The sequence below is a fragment of the Anas acuta genome, chromosome 1, assembly GCF_963932015.1.
Source record: "Anas acuta chromosome 1, bAnaAcu1.1, whole genome shotgun sequence".
Taxonomy (NCBI): Eukaryota; Metazoa; Chordata; class Aves; order Anseriformes; family Anatidae; genus Anas; species Anas acuta.
This window is the reverse complement of record NC_088979.1, coordinates 129,690,109-129,711,864: the sequence shown is the minus strand read 5'-3', so window position 1 is coordinate 129,711,864 and position 21,756 is coordinate 129,690,109. Positions and strand designations below refer to the sequence as shown.

The 21,756-nt window shown below is 40.9% G+C and overlaps 1 protein-coding gene across 4 annotated transcripts in view; it reads right to left on the bottom strand.

The window, feature by feature from the left end:
• Positions 1-21,756, bottom strand: part of GYS2 (glycogen synthase 2) — a 54,545-nt gene that overhangs the window by 1,323 nt on the left and 31,466 nt on the right. For 3 of the 4 annotated variants that reach the window (XM_068655802.1, XM_068655810.1, XM_068655830.1), the window contains 10 exons: positions 19,981-20,098; positions 19,360-19,480; positions 16,812-16,918; positions 13,876-13,935; positions 13,058-13,136; positions 12,300-12,413; positions 10,051-10,177; positions 8,228-8,323; positions 2,098-2,261; positions 663-743 (listed from right to left, as the gene is read on the bottom strand). In XM_068655802.1, the coding sequence (XP_068511903.1) occupies positions 663-743; positions 2,098-2,261; positions 8,228-8,323; positions 10,051-10,177; positions 12,300-12,413; positions 13,058-13,136; positions 13,876-13,935; positions 16,812-16,918; positions 19,360-19,480; positions 19,981-20,098 (1,067 nt within the window). Of the gene's footprint in view, positions 1-662; positions 744-2,075; positions 2,262-8,227; positions 8,324-10,050; positions 10,178-12,299; positions 12,414-13,057; positions 13,137-13,875; positions 13,936-16,811; positions 16,919-19,359; positions 19,481-19,980; positions 20,099-21,756 lie in introns of all 4 variants that reach the window. The other variant, XM_068655820.1, reaches the window with a different exon arrangement.

Genomic DNA, 21,756 nt, shown 5'->3' with positions numbered 1-21,756 from the left:
GGCCTGAGCCTTCCAACCTAGGTGATTCTGTGATTCTGTGATTCCTTTCTTCTTATTATTTGAAAACCTGAGTTGCTCTGGGGGTGTCTGGACTGAATTTGAGCAGCATCCCTTCTAACATTGGTGCTAATGTGCACTACACAAGAAGTGTAGTGATTGAAAGTATGCCTTTAAACTGGACCCCTTGCAGTTCCAGCCACAGCCTTCTCCTCACATACTCTGTTTAGATGAATACTGTGTTTTGCCTCATTTTCCCTCGGTATCTTTTCCCAGCTTCCTTTTTATTATTGGATTAGTGCAGAACATCTTCATGGAGTTTACCAGGAGCAAAACTAGAAGCTGACACTTTTCTAATAGAAATTCCAAGGACCAGTTCTTCAGCTGGTCTAAAGTGGCATAGTCCCATCCAGATCACTCTAAATTGCTGGAAGAACTGTCCCTGTATTGCACATGGTATCCTTACTGTTTGCATTTGATATCATTACAACTTGTGACTGGAGCTTGGGTCTACAACTTAAGATTTTAACTGTGAGCTAATTTATCTGCAGTTAGAACAAAACTTGCTGACTGACGCTCTCTCTCAAGCACACACACATTCTCTCTCTTTCTCTGTGTAAAACAGCCAAAATGCAGATGAACTCATCTCCAAAAGCAGACTGTACCTTTGGTGGAGCACTTGGTTCCATCTCAAATTTATCAGGAAATGTTCTGCTGAGGGCCAAGTGTCTGGCATGCATGTAATACTGCAAAATAAAAGAGAAACCATTACAAGTCAAGCAGGACAGCGGATTTACACAGAAAAAAAAGGAATGTAACATGAATATCTTCTCAAAGGTGACGCTTAACAAAGCCTGATCATGTGTTTAGCTAAAGAGAACCCAAATGGTTTTGCTACCTGTAACAAACACATCACTGTGAAGTAATGAGCTCCAAAGTAGAGCTGAAGCTGGAACAGAAGCTGAATAAGGTTCTTTTAAGTCTAAGGTGTACCAAGTTGGTAAATAGCACTCATCTCAGTCGGTGTAGTTTGGTGTAGAGTGACAGGCATTATTTATCCCTCAAGACAGAACTGTGTCTTTTTAAAACCAGGAAATTTTACATCTCTAAATATGTATGCATATAAACTTTAGGCTCATTCTTGCATATAGAGTATGTGTAACAGTTACAAAGAAGAAACATTTATGAATTGCTGAGGCTTGGCATTTAAGAATTTGGTAACAATATTTGATGGATCCATTATATTCACCAGCCTCCATCACCTGTATTAAAAAATAGCTTGTGTTAGTCTTATATTGTGTCAGGAGTAATATAAACAGAAAGGATCTCACACAGATACCAAAGCAGAGCAAGGTCTGAAATCATTACAAAACTTATATGTATGGATCCTTCCACTCCTTTGCTCCTGTGGACTTAATATTGCTTTGCTATTTCTTAGTAGGTGGTACTGTGGTGTTTTCTATGGCAAATCAAAAACACTGTTTTGCCTTTAAGGTACAGATTTAGTTTAGGAGTTCTGACCATCCACAAGGCCCAACAGCCTTTCAGGAAGAATTGATAGAATCATAGGATCATTAAGGTTGGAAAAGACCTCCTAGATCATCTGGTCCAATCATCAGCCTACCACCAATGTCACCCACTAAGCCATGTCCCTAAGCACCAGGTCCAACTTTTCCACGAACACCCCCAGGGATGGTGATGCCACCACTTCTCTGGGCAACTCGTTCCAATGCCTGACTACTCTTTCCGTGATGAAATAGGATCCTTGAAAAGAGTCCAGATGACTTTGGAGCACAAATCTTAGTTAGTGTAGGGGTGCTATTGTCCTCAGAGAAAGCTCCCAAAAGCTTTTTGCATTGACTAGCATGAGGGGTACAAAAAACTAAGCGTGATTGGGTCCTGCTCTAACCTATTCAGTTAAGTCCCTCCATACCACTGGAGAATGGAAGCATTACACTGAAATGTAAAGGCGGGCTTTATCTTTAGCACCTTTGATGGGTGCCTTTCAGAACAGGGATGCCTCCTTGCAAAGTAGCATGATGCTGAAGACAGTTAGACACTGTGTCTGTTTTTAATACCTCTATTAATAGTTTCACACACCCTGCCTAGGTATCTCCAGTCCAACAGATCTGAAAGCCTCTCAGTTCGGTTTCTTTGGATGATCCTCTGGCGACGGGACTGCTGACAAAATCCATATAGGAACTGAGTCAGCTGGTTGCACGATTCATCAGGTGAGCGGAACCTCCTGTCAACTATGTAGATCCCTAAAAGACACAAAAAAGGAGATGAGTTGAATTGAAGGTGACCTCTTACATTTCCATTCTACTTCCTGTTACATAGACTTACAAACATTACGTGTTAGATGTCCTTTTTTAACGTTGGGAGGCAGTTGGTTATAACTGGAACATTTGCTACTATTTTGATGGCATTCAAAGATGTAGGGAAATATGTGGTTTTTTACTTCAATTTTTGTTACCTTTCAAGCTGAAATACAGCAGATTACTCAAAACTTAGAGGCTTTCTCGTTGTTGTTTTTCTTGTATAAATATATCCAGAAGGATTCAAGATTTTCTTGATAAAGACATATCACTTTTATCTCCCATCATTTTAAAATACCGTGTGCTTAAAAAATATCTAATGCTTTCCAAGTTTGCACTAGAATTTATAAATGCGAATCAGTCTGTAGGACATGGGCTGTGTTTTCAGTACAAATACTAGTGACTTGCACAGAGACAGCTAACTCACACACAATTAATCAATGTCTAGTGGTTAGGATTCGGCGCTCTCACCGCCGCGGCCCGGGTTCGTTTCCCGGTCAGTTTTTGGAGAGCATGGAAGATAGCTTCCTGACGCAGCTGATTAGTGAACCTACCAGGGGTGGTGCCCTGCTAGACCTTCTCTTCACAAACAGAGAAGGACTGGTGGAGGATGTGATTGTCGGGAACAGTCTTGGGCAGAGTGACCACGAAATGGTGGAGTTCACTATTCTTGGCGGGGCCAGGAAGGGAACCAGTAAAACCACTGTATTGGACTTTCGGAGGGCTGACTTTGGGCTGCTCAGGACACTAGTTGGTGGAGTCCCATGGGAGGCGGTTCTGAAGGGCAGAGGGGTCCAGAAAGGCTGGGCGCTCTTTAAGAGGCAAATCCTAATGGCGCAGGAGCGGTCTATTCCCATGCGCCCAAAGATGAGCCAGCGGGGAAGAAGACCAGCCTGGCTCAACAGAGAATTGTGGCTTGAGCTTAGGAGAAAAAAGAGGGTTTATAATCTTTGGAAAATTGGGCAGGCCACCAAGGAGGACTATAAGGATGTAGCGAGGCTGTGCAGGGACAAGATTAGGAAGGCCAAAGCTCATCTGGAGCTCAATCTGGCTACTGCTGTTAAAGATAACAAAAAACGCTTTTATAAATACATCAGCACAAAAAGGAGGACTAGGGAGAATCTCCATCCTTTACTGGATGCAGGGGGAAACTTAGTTACAAGAGATGAGGAAAAGGCGGAGGTGCTTAATGCCTTCTTTGCCTCAGTCTTTAGCGGCAAAACCGGTTGCTCTCTGGATACCCAGTACCCAGAACTGGTGGAAGGGGACGGGGAGCAGGATGTGGCCCTCACCATCCACGAAGAACTGGTTGGTGACCTGCTACGGCACTTGGATGTCCACAAATCGATGGGGCCGGATGGGATCCACCCAAGGGTACTGAGAGAACTGGCAGAGGAGCTGGCCGAGCCCCTATCAATCATTTATCAGCAGTCCTGGCTATCGGGGGAGGTCCCAGCTGACTGGCGACTAGCAAATGTGACGCCCATCTACAAGAAGGGCCGGAGGGCAGACCCGGGGAACTACAGGCCGGTCAGTTTGACCTCAGTACCAGGGAAGCTCATGGAGCAGATCCTCTTGGGAGTCATCATGCGGCACTTGAAGGGCAAGCAGGCGATCAGGCCCAGCCAGCATGGGTTTATGGAAGGCAGGTCCTGCTTGACGAACCTGATCTCCTTCTACGACAAAGTGACGCGCTGGGTGGATGAGGGAAAGGCTGTGGATGTGGTCTACCTTGACTTCAGCAAGGCTTTTGACACCGTCTCCCACAGCATTCTCCTCAAGAAACTGGCTGCTCTTGGCTTGGACTGGCGCACGCTTCGTTGGGTTAGAAACTGGCTGGATAGCCGGGCCCAAAGAGTTGTGGTAAATGGAGCCAAGTCCAGTTGGAGGCCAGTCACTAGTGGCGTCCCCCAGGGCTCGGTGCTGGGGCCGGTCCTCTTTAACATCTTCATCAATGATCTGGATGACGGCATTGAGTGCACCCTCAGTAAGTTTGCAGATGACACCAAGCTAGGTGCGTGTGTCGATCTGCTCGAGGGTAGGAAGGCTCTGCAGGAGGATCTGGATAGGCTGCACCGATGGGCTGAGGTCAACTGTATGAAGTTCAACAAGGCCAAGTGCCGGGTCCTGCACCTGGGGCGCAATAACCCCAAGCAGAACTACAGGCTGGGAGAGGAATGGTTGGAGAGCTGCCAGGCAGAGAAGGACCTGGGAGTGATGGTGGACAGTCGGCTGAATATGAGCCAGCAGTGTGCTCAGGTGGCCAAGAAGGCCAACGGCATCCTGGCTTGTATCAGAAACAGCGTGACCAGCAGGGCTAGGGAGGTGATCGTCCCCCTGTACTCGGCTCTGGTGAGGCCGCACCTCGAGTACTGTGTTCAGTTTTGGGCCCCTCGCTACAAGAAGGACATCGAGGTGCTTGAGCGGGTCCAAAGAAGGGCGACGAAGCTGGTGAGGGGCCTGGAGAGCAAGTCCTATGAGGAGCGGCTGAAGGCGCTGGGCTTGTTCAGCCTGGAGAAGAGGAGGCTCAGGGGTGACCTTATTGCTCTGTATAAGTACATTAAAGGAGGCTGTAGAGAGGTGGGGGTTGGCCTGTTCTCCCATGTGCCTGGTGACAGGATGAGGGGGAATGGGCTAAAGTTACGCCAGGGGAGTTTTAGGTTAGATGTTAGGAAGAATTTCTTTACTGAAAGGGTTGTTAGGCACTGGAACGGGCTGCCCAGGGAGGTGGTGGAGTCACCATCCCTGGAAGTCTTCAAAAGATGTTTAGATGTAGAGCTTAGGGATATGGTTTAGTGGGGACTGTTAGTGTTAGGTCAGAGGTTGGACTCGATGATCTTGAGGTCTCTTCCAACCTAGAAATTCTGTGATTCTGTACAACTCTGGCTGAGAGAGGGCAGAGGTAAACTTTGCCTCTGTGTAGTTTGCCAAGATCAATACATTATTCTTGTCCCCAGGGAGTTGGAAAGAAAAGGAGGATAGACTTCAGCTATCTCAATAGATAAAACAGACACACAACTACCTTAACTGAACTGCTTGGTGTTCCCTAGGAATGTATAAGTTACGTCAATGCCCACACCCATGTTTTGGCAGAGAAGAGCAAGTGACCCATACTCTCTGTAAATATATATATATATATGTATATATACACAATATAATATTATATCAATTAATTAATACAATGCACATATATATATGCATATATATATATATATATATATATATATATATGTATAATAATGTCCTGCTGGAGCTCCTGCCTGGCCCTGCCCTGTCCAGTCTACGGCAGCAGCCTTGGGGTCTGTGTGGCTCATGGTGACCTAGGCCCCATGTCTGGACAGTCTCCATGTGGGATTGTACACTTGATGAAACAGTGCTGGGAATGGGGGAGACCACGGGCCACAGACGGAAGACACATGATGAGCGAGGAACAGTACAACACACCCCTTTCTTTGGCATGTGCCACCCTCGATAGGCAAAGTCAAAGGCCAGCATCCATCCAGGTAGAGCAAAGGTAAGAAATACAAGTGCAAACAGCAATGGCCCATCTGGTCCACCACCTCTCCCAGATTTGCCACAGTTCTCATGCCATGGTTGGTCATAACAATGTGAGAAGAAGGCAATAGTAAATCTATCCAGGGAAATATAAAGTATTACAAACGTTATGGTGGATGGCATGAAAGCTCTACAGAGGGCTCGAGGCCACATGGCAAATGGCAATGCAACACCAGCTGGCATTACACTACGTATCTGTGCCAAAGGAGGTGTTAGTAATCTCATGAATGCCAGTGGTTGTCTTAACGTAGACAGAAATAGGGACTGAGCCACTACTCAGGGAATCAGGACAGTGGAGACGGGAGGACAGAAGAACCAAGCCACTACTTAAGCAATGCTGGTAGTGGTGTGGGTGGAGAGAGGGGCTGTTCTACTACCTGAGGGATCTGGGCTGGGGTGGTAGGGGACTCACGGACTCTCACTAGTTGAGGGACCCTGGCTGGGGTGATGGGTGGACGTAAGGTCTACCCTATAGACCCCCTCTGTGTGCAGAGAGGAGCTCTGCCACTACTTGAGGGATCTAGGCAGGGGAGATGGGAGGGCAGAGGGTCTGTGCTGCTAATTAAGGGATCCCAGCAGGGTGGGGCTCTGCCACTACTTGAAGGATACCAGCAACAATAGTGGGTGGTGATGGGCTCGGGGCAGCTACTTGAGGGATCTGGTCAGGGTGTTGGGAGGAAGGGGAGGTTGTGTGTGTCTGTCTCATTGTGGCTGGTGTGCTTGGTGAAGATGGGCTCTACTGCTAATTAAAGGATCTGATAAGGGGGTGGTGGAAAGACAGAGGGGCTCTACTGCTACTGGAGGGATCAGAGCATAGCTGCTGGGTGGACTGAGAGTCTGTTCTGCTTATTAAGGGATCCCAGAATGGGTACTGGGTGGAAAGAGGGGTTCTGATGCTAACTGCGGGATTCTAGCAGGGGTGGTGTGTGAAGAGAGGGTCCAAGCCACTATTTGAGGCACTAATTAGAAGATCCCAGCAGCAATGCTGAGTAGATAGAGGCCCCTGTGCACCCCTGTCCTCTTGCCAGTGGCAGGCAAGGCAGCGTGTGTTGCAGGGTATTTACCCATAGATTCTCTGTTGGCAGCCCTTGCAGGGGTGACCAGAGAGAAGCCCCCAGGCCCTGGCCTGGTGAAGCATATTGGGTTTATGTGGCAAGGTTTTGGTAGTGGGGGGCTGCAGGGGTGGCCTCTGTGAAAAGAGTTCAGCAGCAGCCCCATGTTAGATAAGGGGCAGCTGCTGAACTTATCAGCCGGCTCCAAAGGGACTTGCTGCTGGCCAGAGTCGAGCCAATTAGTGGTGTTATTTGTGCCTCTGTGAGAGCAGATTTAAGAAAGGGGCGGGAACGTGCAAAAAAACTGCTGCACAACAGCAGCTGGGAGAGAGAGGAGTGAGAAGCAGCCTTGCATCCCCCAAAGTCAGTGCAGAAGGAGGGCAAGAGGTGCTCCAGGCATGGAGCAGAAGCTCCCTGCGGCCTGTGGAGAGGCCCCTGGTGGAGCAGGCTGTCCCCTGAAGCCCATGGGTCCCACATGGAGCATATCTCCACACTGCAGCCCATGGAGGAGCCCCCGGTGGAGCAGGAGGCTGCAGCCCATGGAGAGCCTCTGCAGGAGCAGACTCTGGGCTGGAGCTGTAGCCCTGGAGAGGAGCCCATGCAGGAGCAGGGGACCTGGGGGGAGCTGCCGCCTGTTGGGGATCTGTGCTGGAGCAGTTTGCTCCTGATGGATGGACCCCATGGCACAGACCCATGTTGGAGCAGTTCTTGAAGAACTGCTTGCGTGGGAAGCCCACGCAGGATCAGTTTAGAAAGGACTGCATCCAAGAGAGTGACTATGAAGGAGTGGCAGAGATGAAGCATCAGGGACTGACCACAGCCCACAGTTCCCTGCACCACTTTGGGGGGAGGAGGTAGAAGAGAGTGGATGGGGGGAAGGTGTTTGTAGCTTGTTTTCTAAAAAACTTTGTTACCTCAAGAATTTCCAATTATGGAAAGCGTGCTTTAAGCGTTAAGTAAGACTGTATTAATGCTTAATTCAAGGCCGGGTTAGATGAGGCCTTGAGCAACCTCATCTAGTGGGTGACATCCCTGCCTATGGCAGGGGGGGTTGGAACTAGATGATCTTTGATGTCCCTTCCAACTCGAGCCATTCTGTGGCTCTGTGAAGTGCTAGGAGACTCTATGTTTCTATGATTCTAACTGGTTTTTGGAGCTCTGAATGTATTCCCCCAGTGAACCGCATTGCAACAGTGAAAGCATGAAAGTGAGAAGTTGAAGCACTATTGCTGTGCTTTTTGATTTCCTAATGCAGGGGCACTATTTTGATACAGTGTTAAAAAACAAGCAAACAAACAAAATTACCATAAGCAGCTGGGTCAGCAACATGTTCCTGCATAAAACAGCCGAATCCAGAAAGGTTTGTGGTCACACTGGGAATGCCCATCACAGTACATTCAGCTGCCAAAAGAAACAGACAAAAAGTGTTTCAGGGCAGTATGTTTTGAATGATTTTACCCTGAGAGAAAAAAAAAAGAAAAAAGAGCTGCTCTGAAAATGACAAGGGAAAACTATTATGCTTTTTTGTGGATTTTGAGGAAAAGAACAAAAAGAAGAAAGAAAAAATGGAATTTTAAAGAGAAAATTTTGCACTGTGAAATTAGCCTCATGTTTCCCAGCAGCTAAATTGAAAACTTTCTGGGAATCCAGTGTTGAAACAGAGAATCCCAACATATGGTCTGGACTGTTTGTTTGGAGTTTAAATTGAAGCCTGTTATACACAAATGTTCATTAGGTGTTCATGACTATTTGGAAAATTGAATCACTTAGTTGCTTGAGCAGGTTAAACTTTTTATTTTGATATTCATTGTTTGTAAACTGGTCCATATAGCAACAACAAAGAAAGCATCATTAATTTAGGATTGCTTTCAAAGTAGATGTGGAACCAGTATCATAAAATTATAAAATGTACACATCTTTTGTAGTTATTTCTGTCATTGCTGTGAGCAAGAATAACTATTTACTCAGGTTTAAAGAGTTTTTTTTCTGATGAAATTAAGCCTATCCTATGCTAGCAGGCAGATAAAATAGAATACTCTAGTCTTTGAAATGCTGAAAGCCGTCTACACGCCCTTCATTCATATGATAACAAAGAATGTGTCTATAAAACAGAGCTACAAATCCACCTAAAAACCACCACTTTTTGTTTCTTGGAGAATTAAGTGGGTATATCAACAAAGAAAAAAATATTTGCATTAATAAAAGAAAGAGAAGCTATTCTTTTAACTAGCATAAATCACAGCTTTCCTCAAAACTGTTAACAGTCTAACTTTTCTGGCTGGGTTACTTCGAAGTTACCTGGTTGTCACATTTTCTTTATACTTTACCTGAAACTTGATCAGGAAGAGAAATTGCCGGAATGCAAGACCGTTGTCTTAGTTGGAATTAGATAGGTCTCTTACTTGGAGAGAAATAGCTCTGGAGAATGATCAACTTTGCAAAATTTTTATTCTGATTCATTGGCTTGCAGAAAATGCACTTCAGAGGAGCATCTAAACTTTTAGATGTGTATCGAGATTACAGAAGATATGTTGGAGGACATAAAAGACACCTAGTATTTGATCTTCACAAGTATTCATGTTTATAGTTTGCACTGATCTCATTAGGTGTTAAGTGCCTTTTGTAAATTTTGGATTGTTAACTTTTTTTTTCTTTAATGTCAGAAACTACAAGCTTTCTCTATCTTTAGAAACTTCCCTTTAAGTCTGTGATATTCACCATCGCTTTATGTAAGTGTTTGTGGTAAATATCTTAGATATGGTGTTATATATGTCTATCAAACTTAATTGCTATCTTGAATTAAATCCACTGAAGTATGTCTGCTGGTAGCAACATGCATGTTTTTCAACATGCATTTTTTTTCTAAAGCCACAGAAAATCAAAAGATTACATGTTAGTATGGGAAAGGGTCCAGCGCAGGGACAAATTTGAGTAGTTGTCAGTCAGTAGATGCCATTTTATACCACCTGGCCCCCAAATTTTGCCAGCAGTAAGACCTTTGCACTGCAGAGGAAACAGAGTCAAAAGAGTTTTTTCAGCACTCCAGAAGAAACTGGCTGTAAAGCTATTCTGCATCAACAGAATGTGTATTCATCTTTGATACTTAGTTAAATGTACAGATTGCCTACCTGGAGTGTAACCCCAGGGTTCATAGTATGATGGAAACACACCCAGGTGACAGCCTCTAACAAACTCCTCATAGTCCAAGGGCAGCAATGGGCTGGTTGAAGAAAGAAATTCTGGATGTAGGATCACCTGGATATTCAAAAGTTACATTAGAGGTGAAAGGAAACTACCAATACATTTTAATTATCAATATATTTCATCAGTTCCTTCACTCTGGTCTTTTCCTAAGTACTTGGACAATACCTCCTTTGCCCATCCTAATTCAATTACCTAATTCAATTCCCACACTAAAATACATGATCTTGTAATGAAGCCACATGCATGGGTCTTGTCCTGGAAATAATACTGATAATAAACGGTACTTTCTGGAAAAGTCTTTGGCTTTATTCTTCCTGATCAAAAAAGACCATGCACGTTGTGAATTATGGCTAAGGCTGTGACAATTACCAACTCTAAATTGGTTCTTTTGGTTGGCTGTACCAAGGTACAGACAGAGTACAGGGATGTCTTGTTCTAGAGGAGGCCTCATGAGGACACAGCACTCCTGAGCTTCCAATTGAAATATAGGAATGCTTATGGTGTTCAGAGGGTCTTTTAAGAACTGAAAGAATTTTGAAATCAGACATACTATAACCCGATCATCACAATCCTGTGCCTGGGCTAACTAATCTTGCTGAAAGACAAAGCTTATTAGTTTAGGTTAACGTCCCTCTTCCAGGACCCAAGCTAATTTATTTGTATGACTCTGTTCAGCTTGGTGTTACTGCCCCATATTCCACTGACAGGTAAAGAATCTTGTGTAGGTTTTCCAGTCAGCTCTGGTAGAAAGAATTATGAGGGAAGGGTTTAACCTCTGGGCCTTTCTTCCCCAAATTATCATACTTCAACCATTATTCCACATCAAGGAGATGCCTTTATTTATTCTTAATAACAGAGTCATGCTACTCACTTGCATAAATCAACACATGAGTGTATTCAACCAGTAAATGGCCTGTAAACTTCTCATATGCAAGCTTATTTGAACCCACTGATTCAAGTAAGATTTCCCATTGGCATCACTGTTTTTTTCACATGACAATTGTGTGGACATGTCATACATGTCTCAAGATGACTTTCTCTTTCAAGTTTAGAGAACTTTTATTGATACAATCAGCTCATTTAGTATACATTCTGTTCAAGTAGTAGGTAATTTTCCAGTGGTAATGGCAGTTTTGTACCACCTTTTCAGTGAAGTTTGCTGAGAAGTAGGAGGAGGTATCTGCAGTGTTATACACAATCTGCTTTCTAATGACTTCAAGCTGTTAGTTCTGAGTAATTTTTAATACATTTATATACAGTGCCTCCTTCTACCCTATATTTATTATATCTGGTATATTACTATCATATTACATTCTCAGAGCTCATTGTAGACACGTGCTTAGTAGATATACAGTTAAGCCATGAAGAAGCATACTAGGAAGTTGAGGAAAATGGTTATGCAGTTATCCTCATGAGTTTAACAGCCAGCATACTGAGAACAAGAGATATATCATTGTCAGAGATACTATACACCTGACCACCAAAAGGATGTTTGGAAGAGGAAAAAAATGCAAGAAGAGAGAGCCATAGTTAACAGAGAAAATGCCACAGACTGCCAGACCAAAAAAACTTTGACATCTGTGGAAGATGGAGATGATCATTTCTGTGGTCTGGTAAAGCATACATGGAAGTATAGGAAATAATTTATTTACATAATTTTAGATTCAGCAATTGAATTAAACATGAGGACAGCATGAATAGGAAATAGTTCTGTTCAGGATCAGAATCCTGGTTAGCTTTTACAGTAAAGGCTGAGCGTCAGGGCACTGTTCTTAATACAAGAACCAATACTCAGAAATGGCTGTGCTGAAACTCTAGACCTCCAGTTTTGAGCAAATTAATCTGTTACAGAGTTTAACATCCAGGTGCAAATAACCTATGGTACTTTCTGGATGTCAGTAGTTCCTTGTTCAGCACAGGATGCAGCAATGAAAACAGTCAAATCCCTAGCATTAGATTTCTAATTTGAAATTAACTTAATTAAACAGCAACTGGGGGTATCTGTAAAGTAACTAGTTATTCCTGGAAAGGGAGGAAGAGGGAGAAGTACTCTAGTAGTGTATTATTGCCCCTCTATCAAGAATCTGACTGTGCTTCCCATTCTAATGATCCAGACTGACTGTTTTTTTAAAAAAATCCGTTTTGTATCTAAAATGGAAATCAGAGAACATACCTTTACTCTGTCTGTCCGGTTATTGAAAAGGCCAATGCGTCGAATGGTATTGAGGATTGGATCATTGCCATCGTCAATCATGTTGTGGGTGGTCACTGGAGGCAGACAATGTCGCTAAAAAGAGAAAAGGCAATCTATGAGGGGCAAAACTGCTGGCAACACATCCTGCTATCATTGCCTAAGGTTAGTGGAAGACACTGGGAGATTTTGCCATTGATGTGGATAGGTTTTTATTCTTTCATTTTAAGATAAAAAGAGAAAGTTGCGATCATATAATGTGCTCCTGTATAAGCCAGGTTACAAATGAGACCATAAAAGCTGTCAGAGCTTCATTTACCTCAAAATTAATGTATTTGTACTGACTTTCAGAAAGGCCTACCATTTAGTTTTAATTGTTTTTAGTGGTAGGTGATCGACTTTACTATCTCTGCTTAAGAGATTGATTTTACATATTTTATAAAAGTGGAAGAATCCATGCTTCAGGAACAATGCAAAGACTTTGCACTTTATGCAGAACAGAAGAATTTGGAAACTTGCATGTGACTGGAGGAAGATATATGGAATTACCAAAATAATCATTTTGGGTTGTACTGTCATTAAAAACAATCACAGAAGACCTTTAAATGTTACCAGTGGGAAGAGTATTTGCTGAATAGTTCTTCAAAGTACACATATGACTATGTGTCACGTACAATCCTTGTATGTAGTCATGCTTACCATCCACAACAGATGTTTGTGTAAACAGTATGTTTTCTGACCTGAGTTGAAAAGATGGCTCTTTTCATAATGGTTATATCATCCCGGTCAAGAATCTTGTTCAAGTCTGGAATTTCTCCTCTGCAGAGGCAACACAGAGCCTACTTTACCAAATGACTTATTATTAGTCTTTCTGACAACTAGAACTACAAGCTTACTTAATAATGAGCTTAATTATGAGCTTAATAATGAGAATTAAAGTTGCATTAAAAAAATGAAGAAACAGCAAATGCAGTCTGTTCTGAAGTCTGCTGGTGTCAACATGAATCTTTCCTTAGTTTTCATGGCCCTCCTATATTTCCTACATTTTATTCTCTCATACACTTGCTGTCCTTCCAACTAGCTTCCAAAAAAGCTAGAATTATTATTATTTTTTCTGTTTTTCAGTCACACCTTATTTTTGCTGAAGTTCCAGTCCTCCCAGCTGTGCTGTGAGTCATTCACTTCCAGCTCACATAATCTGTCTTTTGAAAGGGTTATGAACAATCCACTAATTCATACTTGTCTCTGGTGATTTTTTAAGCTGAGGTAGATTGCTTTTGTCAGTGAGTAAGCCTCAGTGCTACTTAAACATCTTCATGTCTCTTAAGACTCCACAGTAGTATGCTAGTATGTTTTTTTTTTGTTTGTTTGTTTGTTTTTCTCTGTAATTTGCTGATCCTGTATCCTGTTTACAGAATAGAACATCCCATATCCTTCACCTATGTCCTTTCTGTGGATTCCAAAATTTCTTCTACAGAGTAGAAGCACAAGTATATCACAGGTAAACCAGCTGAATATGTGGGTTTGCAAGGCAGAGCAAAATAACCTACACACTCACTTTAGCAAGGCATTGTAGAGTTTCTTTCCAAACTTTTCTTTCACAGATTGTGCAGTGTCCCTAGGAAAATAAATAGATTTATGTATAAACACGAGCTCCAGGACAAAGAAAAAAAGAGATTCCTGCTGCTGGAAATCAAATTGTGCTTGTATACTGATGGAACCAAGAATGCAGAAACAGACAGAGGTCTCATTCTCAAAGGTCTTTTACCTGACCAACAGCCATACCGACAGATTCATTGCAACTGAGGATATGATTTGCCTTCAATGATGGACAAACTGCCAAAGCCAGAAGCAGAACTCAACAGTGATTACTTTCAATACTTTGATCAGAAAACCACACTATATCTCAGCGATGAAAAAGAGAGCATTTACATGACTCTTAAGTAAAGAAACATAATAATTGACATTGGACACTAATCAAGACTCGGAGGTTCCCAACTTAACATGACTTTATGAAAGATGTAGGATATGAGAGGTAAATAAATAAGGATTTTAAAGCAAGCTTTTTCCTTCAATTTCAGACCTGTTTCTTAACTTAAAGACTTTTGAAAATAAGAGTTAGACTAACAAGTAGTTTGACAAAAAATAGTTTGCAAACAAACACACAAAAAACTTCCTGAAAATCATGGGCTATGTTTTAAGCCAATAATAAAACCCAGAAGTGTTATATTTTAGTTGAGAAAGAACACCAGCAAACGGCTATTCTAACTATAAAGAGCCATTTATATTATCCTATCTCTGTAATAAATAACTTGAAAATACAGATGAAAATGCTATTTAAAATATAGCGCACACATGCTCAATTTGACTAAAATGCTCTCTTTCATGGAACTTTTCCTTCTTTCCTACTTTCTAAGAATTTGATTTTGGGCTAAGACAAAACTTGTGAAGTGAAATCCTAAACTTCACCAAGCTGAAAATTGACATACTAATTTTTAGTTGCTCTCTTCCAGCTCACAAAGATACAGTAGTGGATGAGTTAATTGTGGATGAGACGTAAAGCAACTTAAGGTCAAAACAAATTGATCCAAATCTCAGTAAGCTAGTCCCCTCAAAACTGTATTTTCATTGACTAATGCCATGAGCAATCTCCAAAACTTAACTCAGATAGGATATGCTGCTGTTTCATAAGGAGAGGAAAAAAGTGATTCTATATCCCAGATCAGCCATCATGTATTCCTCAATAACTGCCAATGTCTTCTAGCATTTAAGTTCTGTGACATCCTTAAAATGAACTAAAAATATTATTAACACTTATATCAGGCGTTTTTATCCACCAGCTCCAGATGCTGACCATGACAGTTCTTCATGTGAGGACACAAAGACTCTTTTGCTCTTCACAGAGCATAGTGGGAAGAATAGCTGGAAACAGCATTTTTTTTGTGTGATTTCACATCTTTAAAGTTACCTTTACTGTTACCATTGCACCTGCATTACTGAGTACCAGAGAAACAACCATGTAGTAGAGATAAAGCAGGGAAAAACCTTTTCATATTTTATTTAAATAAACTTTACTAATATATCATATATTATTTATTTAATATAAACCTGTTGCATTGCATTCAAACATTACATACTTCATATCAAAAACACAGTAGAAGCAAACAATGGCTTGTTGCAAGCATGGCTGTTTCTCACTGTGCTTACATTATTTTCCTGTAGTTGATTCAGAGCCAGATCCTGGCCCTATGACAGCAGTGACTTCACTTGAATTCACTTCAGGATTCAACAGTATTTCCATCTGAATAGCCAGTTCCTGCATATAGAGGTCTTATTAAAAACTCTGGCTATGTTACCTCACTTTAGCCATCTACAGTTAAAACCAGTTGTGTAAATCCTCTGCATATCAATCAATGGTGACAATCAATTTCAGGGGATGATTCCCTTCACTCATCTTAGACTCTTCCTGAGGTGGTATAGGATGAATCATTATCTGGAGAGAACCACCACTCTCTACTAGCAGTGAAAGCAGCTCAGATGCATTGCTTTTAGGAAGCCACAGATGAGCAATTAATTTCACCCTCTACCCTTTTGGCACCTGTTTCCAGAGTGGTAACCAGGTAGAATGATTCCTGCAAGTCCCCCAGAATTGCTGAGAGATGACTCTGGAGATAATCTAGAGAGTAAATAGATCTTTCCTATTTGTCATCTTTTCAGATATAGCAAGAGCTAAATAAGTTCAATCACCTATGTTGAACTATTTCTGTCACTGCTCCTGTGCAGTTTTAGTATGTCCCCTCCTGTGCAGAATCACTTAGCCATTAAAGGGAGGTGAGTTTAGAGCTGCATGTTGAGTTCTGCCCCTAATTTGCTTTTTTGTTCAAAGTTGTAAAATGAAAAACTGTTAAAATGAGGACTGTGAGAGTTTTTGCTTTGTAATTGCAAGTTTCACCACTTGGGTCTAGCCATCGCTCATTGTAAACTATATAGAAAATTACACACAATTGATATCAACTGCTATTTTTCTGCTGGATTAGACAGAACACTTTCCATATTTCTTAATAAGAGAGCAGATGTAATTAGGTAGGGTTTTTTCCCCACTTATGGCAGAGAAGCTTACTCCTGTAAATTAGCAAGCAGTCCTTATTTTGTGGCAGCTCAGTGTCAAGTCCAAAGGAAGAAACAGAACAAATCCAGAAGACTAGGTTTTCTGGAGCATTTGACTTTGTCACTACAAACCAAGTACTGGCTGCTACCTTGTTACAAAACATGACAAGAAAACTTCACTAAAAATAACCTAGAACAAAAAATATATAATTTACCCTTATTTATCATTCCCATCTCTTTCATCCCCACAAATACATTCTCACAATCAAAATGTTACTCACAATCCTTGACTTTAGCAGAGCAAAAAGAAAGCATTATTATTAATCAGAAACATTTGCACGTCTCCTTATTTGACTACACAAGACCTTCAGTGACAATGGTAATTACCAGAGCTGCTTCCGGACTGCTTGTCCTTTCAGGGTTTCCACATTGAAATTGTTTGTCTTTGCTGGCATAATGAAGAACACAACAACTGTAACATCACTCTTATGTACCTGCATGGACATGAGACAGAGAGGAAAAAAGAATCTCACCACATGGTATCATTGCCCACTTTAACACTAAGAATTAGCCACAGCAAAACTAAACACACTTTGATTAGTTATCCAAGAAGGCTCTGATCTTATTACTTTCCTTTCAGCTGTGAAGTTTTTGTCAAGTCAGAAGTATAGCTGAAAACAGATACAGGCAAACATGTCAATTGCCGAGTTCCAATTTGGGCAACATGGATCTCCCTGACTTCTCATGGCTTAAGGACCATGGCTTAGGATGTGAAAATAAACAGAAAGAGTTAAAAATACAACACAGATTTTCTCATGTGACATAAATGTGGTTGGCTCAAAGGGGTGAGAAATTAATTTACTAGCTGGGGTATGGTCAGCCACAGGGCAAGGGATTCTCTATAACCAGCAGAACTATCTTCCATAGTAACACTGCCTCAGATGAATGTTCTGAAAGAGATGTTATCAGCAACCACTGTGTACCTGAACTCCTAGCACAAAATCTGCCATGTACACAAAGAACTGCTAGTAACTTCTTGATCATCTCTCACATCCATCTCACTCCAAAGACAAAAACTACATGACAAAAAAAAATGACAATTTGGTTATAGGGAAACTCCTCACAGGGAGCAGAAAGAGGTTTACTCATGTCAGCAGCTCTTTAAAGAAAACTGAGAGTAAACTATGTTCAGAGCTGTAAAAACTGCATTATTTTTAATTGCCTCTCCTCTAAACTTTAGACACACAAACATGCTGTTAGCACACCTTCTCTCAGAATGAAGTATAGGAAAACATGCAGTACAAAATAATAAGATTAATCTATCATTTTAAGATTCCTCCCTTCCCTTTCTTCAGGGCAGGTCCAAAATCCATTATGCTATTATCTCAGCGTATATTAACAATCTGCCATAATATACATACTTTATCTTTGACATATCAGTCAAGTGTTTTAGTAGTAAAGGAAAATGATTTTATACTGTAGAATAATTCTATCCAATGCTATGCATTTTTGAGGTTCAGGCACACTGCTGGAGACTTGTTCAAGAAGCACTATAATTCTCAGATTCACAGGTGGTACAGGTTATTGTGCTGTTCCCAGACAAATCATCTCTCCAGAATTAATGACAGAGCAAGTGTTCTTTGGAACAGTAGCACAATAAAGCCATGTTCAGCTAATGGGAAAAGCAAGCCCCAGTACACTTCTAGAGTACTCTGGAAAACTAACCTCAGTTTCTGTTGATTTTCCATCAACCTAGCTGCTTGTCATTTGTTTTGCATCAGTCATCAGATAAAATAATAGAATGCTGCAATAATTGCTTAAGCAGTTCTTTCCTTCTTACCATGCAAGACCTTCTACATGTATGTTATTAGCATTTATAGTTCATAGCTGTGTAAATGCCAATAAAAGGTAGCTATTTTTGCACAGCATTGCCAAACAACAAAACACAGGTATTTGGCAAAGTTGTGGAGGAAATCCTTAAGTTATATGAGGTGATCTGTTGTGTGAGTGAGTGGATTAGTATTTCCAGGAAATCCACAGGCTATAATGACATTCTAATAGAAGGCAGCAGTAGAACAAGTGTACTTAGGGCCTTGAACACCAGTATTTTGTCAGCCCTGCTGACAATACTGTATCAAGGTTTTTATTCAGATTTTCCACATCATTTAAGTGACAAAGTACAAAAGAGAGACTGGGACAACTTGTGAGATGACTGAAAACTGATCAGCCTTTTTTTTTTAAAAAAAAAAATATATATATATATATTTATTTATTGTTAATATAGTCCTTGTGACACATCTGGAGATGTTTTCAGTGACCTCAGTTGCAGAGGTCACTCTCTCTGCTCTTTGGTCATGACAAGGTCTGGGTCTTTTCTCCATTAAAGTACTCCATACACAAACTAAGAAACATTGCATTCATTTTTATCTGAGAAAACAGAAGCATTGTGCAGTGACTGGCCTCCCCATGCTCACTCATCAGGACACTGTTGTACTTGGAATTTTAATGCAAGATTCCCATCCAATATGATAATAGTAGTCAAAAAAAAATCACGGTCAGGTTCTAATCAATTATGTGATTGCATTAAAAAGATGTTTTAAAGTTGCATCATTACAGGATGATTTTTTATTTGCCTTCTGATAAGTATACCTTCAGAGCTAATTCTTTAAGCATATTTTTAGTACTTTTCTTTAAAAACAAGGGTCGTAACCACAGATTAACTTCTTGAACTATGTAAGTAATTATTTTTAAGCAACCTGGGAGTGTTGTATGTTCTGATGATTCAGGGAGAAAGCTTTATGAAAACTTTGAATATTCCGTAATTATTTTCCTGTAAACCAAGAGTATTGCATGGAAATTCTTGCATGTCACTTCCATAGTAAGGTAAGTTTGAGTGTAAGATCTACTTTTTCTACATTTCCAGAAGCTTTCTTACCCTCAGCAAAAAGTTTAATCTTGATAAGGCTTCTAGAAACATATCAGCTCCCTTGTTGGAAAATTCGTATCTCCCAGCAATGAAGAAAAATAATGTCTTTTCAAGACTGAAGTCAAGGTGGCTGAAACCAAGCAAAAAAACAGACAAGCACAAAATGTTTTTCAAGATGTAATCATACAAAACACACACCAGCTTTCTATTCTGGAGGAATTTACTGTCTCAAGAAAACAATGACAAAGAGGCTTTTCTTTAAATTACGGTGACTATCTTAATCTGATAAACTCTATCTTGGGTAAATAATTGGAAAAAAACAAACAAACAAACAAAACAAAACAAAAAAAAGACCATCTGACCTTCTTCTGACCTTCTGCCTGATTCCATAAGATGTTAAGCAAGGCTAGAGCTGGTGTCTGAAATTCCTTCGGCTTCTGATTGAGAAATCCCAGATGGATATTTGACTAAGTTGGTAATATTTCACCTCCATTATGAAGTATTTGTTGTTCTTCCTGTGTTTTTTTGTTTGTTTGTTTGTTTTTTTAATTGTTGTTTTTTTTTTTTGTAGTTGTTTTTTTTTTTAATAGTTGGACAACCATTGCTGAATTTTGAAAAGTAAAAGCATACCCATAGAAATGACCTCGAATGAACTCTTGGATCCTAGCCTTGTACATGGAATGCAAATTCTGAAACTCATGCATTGCTGAAAATTTCTTAATGTTCAAGCCATTTGGGGTGACAACATCTGGAAAAGCAGAGAAAAGGCAGAGGTAGACATCTTCAGAGTCAGAGAAATCTTTAAGGAAAGAACCAGTGTCTTTCAGTGTCAGCATGTGAACAGTTAATATAGTCTTATTACTCATAGCTAGAGAACAGCACTGCCTAACACAATGCTTTCCACCAGTTTTCTCCTCAGAGCTATTGCATGTGGTATTCCACTGTCTACAGTATTGAAATGGCTTTGTATCATTTTGACCTGTACTCAGCATTAGCATAGACCCAGATGGATAGAAAGGTCCCTTTTGCCCTATCAGGACAGAAATTATGCTTCCATTTGGTCATTTTTTGTTCAATACAACCTTCACCACTTTAATCTTGACATCACTGTTGCCTGCTTTATTACTGTACATTGAAAGCTCTTGAAAGCAGAAATTGTGCCATACTATGCACTTGCTCACTGCATGGCAAAACAGTCTGTTCTATCCAGACTTATGAGGATTTACCAGAAAAGAGTGTATCAGAAACCTTTCTGAAGGGACCATCTTTCATTAAGCTGTTGGATTTCTCCTTCAAATAGCCACAGAATATTATGTTTTACACTTTTATAGCAGCTCTTCTCAAAAATACCAAAGCATCATGCAGTTAAAATTTGCTCATATACAGTACCTTCTAAGTTAGAGTTATAGATAGGTGCAGCTTGTTCCAGCCAACACTGAAATTCTGTCACCCTTCACCTTTCTGGTACAGCACAGCAGCTATTTAAAGGCTTGCCCTAAATCTAGTTAAAGTAAATGGAAAGAATGTCGTTTTCTTCCCTTTGAGTTTATTTATTAAAGATGTGTATGGAAAAGAAAGAGGGGCCAGTACCTTCACAGTAACACAGCTGACTTCAGTAGACTGACACTAGATTACACCAGAGATTCTTCAAATTCAAAGAATCTTCAAAGAAGGAAGAAACTCTAATTATTAGACGATGCGTCAGCATTGATTTCATACTTGTACACCTGATAAGCGTCATCAGATGTCTAGTAACCACAATCATCAGCTGTAGTCATTGTTAAAGCTTTATGCAACATCCAAATGACCTTCATGAAAAATACCATTCCCTACCACTTCTTCGTGAAAAAAAAAAAAAAACAAAAAACAGCATTTCCTTTGATCTCAGTACATATAGTTAACTGTCCCCATTCACATCAAGATTACTATTAAGAGCACTGGCTCTTGATACACTTAATACAGGGCTTGAAGTTATTGCCATTGTGGTCTTTCAGTCAATGATGCCTGACATTCATTTTTTTTCTGTTCCTTCCCCTCAAAAGCAGAGGTTTGCTATAGCATTAAGCATCTGACCTAATACAAACTGTCTCTTATTTCTGGGGACACTCAACATGACATCTTTAAAACATCCAAGGCTCCTTCAGCTGAATACATAGAATCACAGAATTACTTAGGTTGGAAAATACCTCAAAGATCATCTAGTCCAACCTTTAATCTAGTACAGACAAGTCCACCACTAAACCATGTTACTAAGTTCTACATCTACACATTTCTTGAAGACCTCTAGGGACAGGGACTCAACCGCTTCCCTGGGCAGTCTATTACAATGCAGCACAACCCTTTTGGTAAAGAAATTTCTCTTAGTATCCGACTTAATACTCCCCTGGCACAACTTGAAGCCATTCC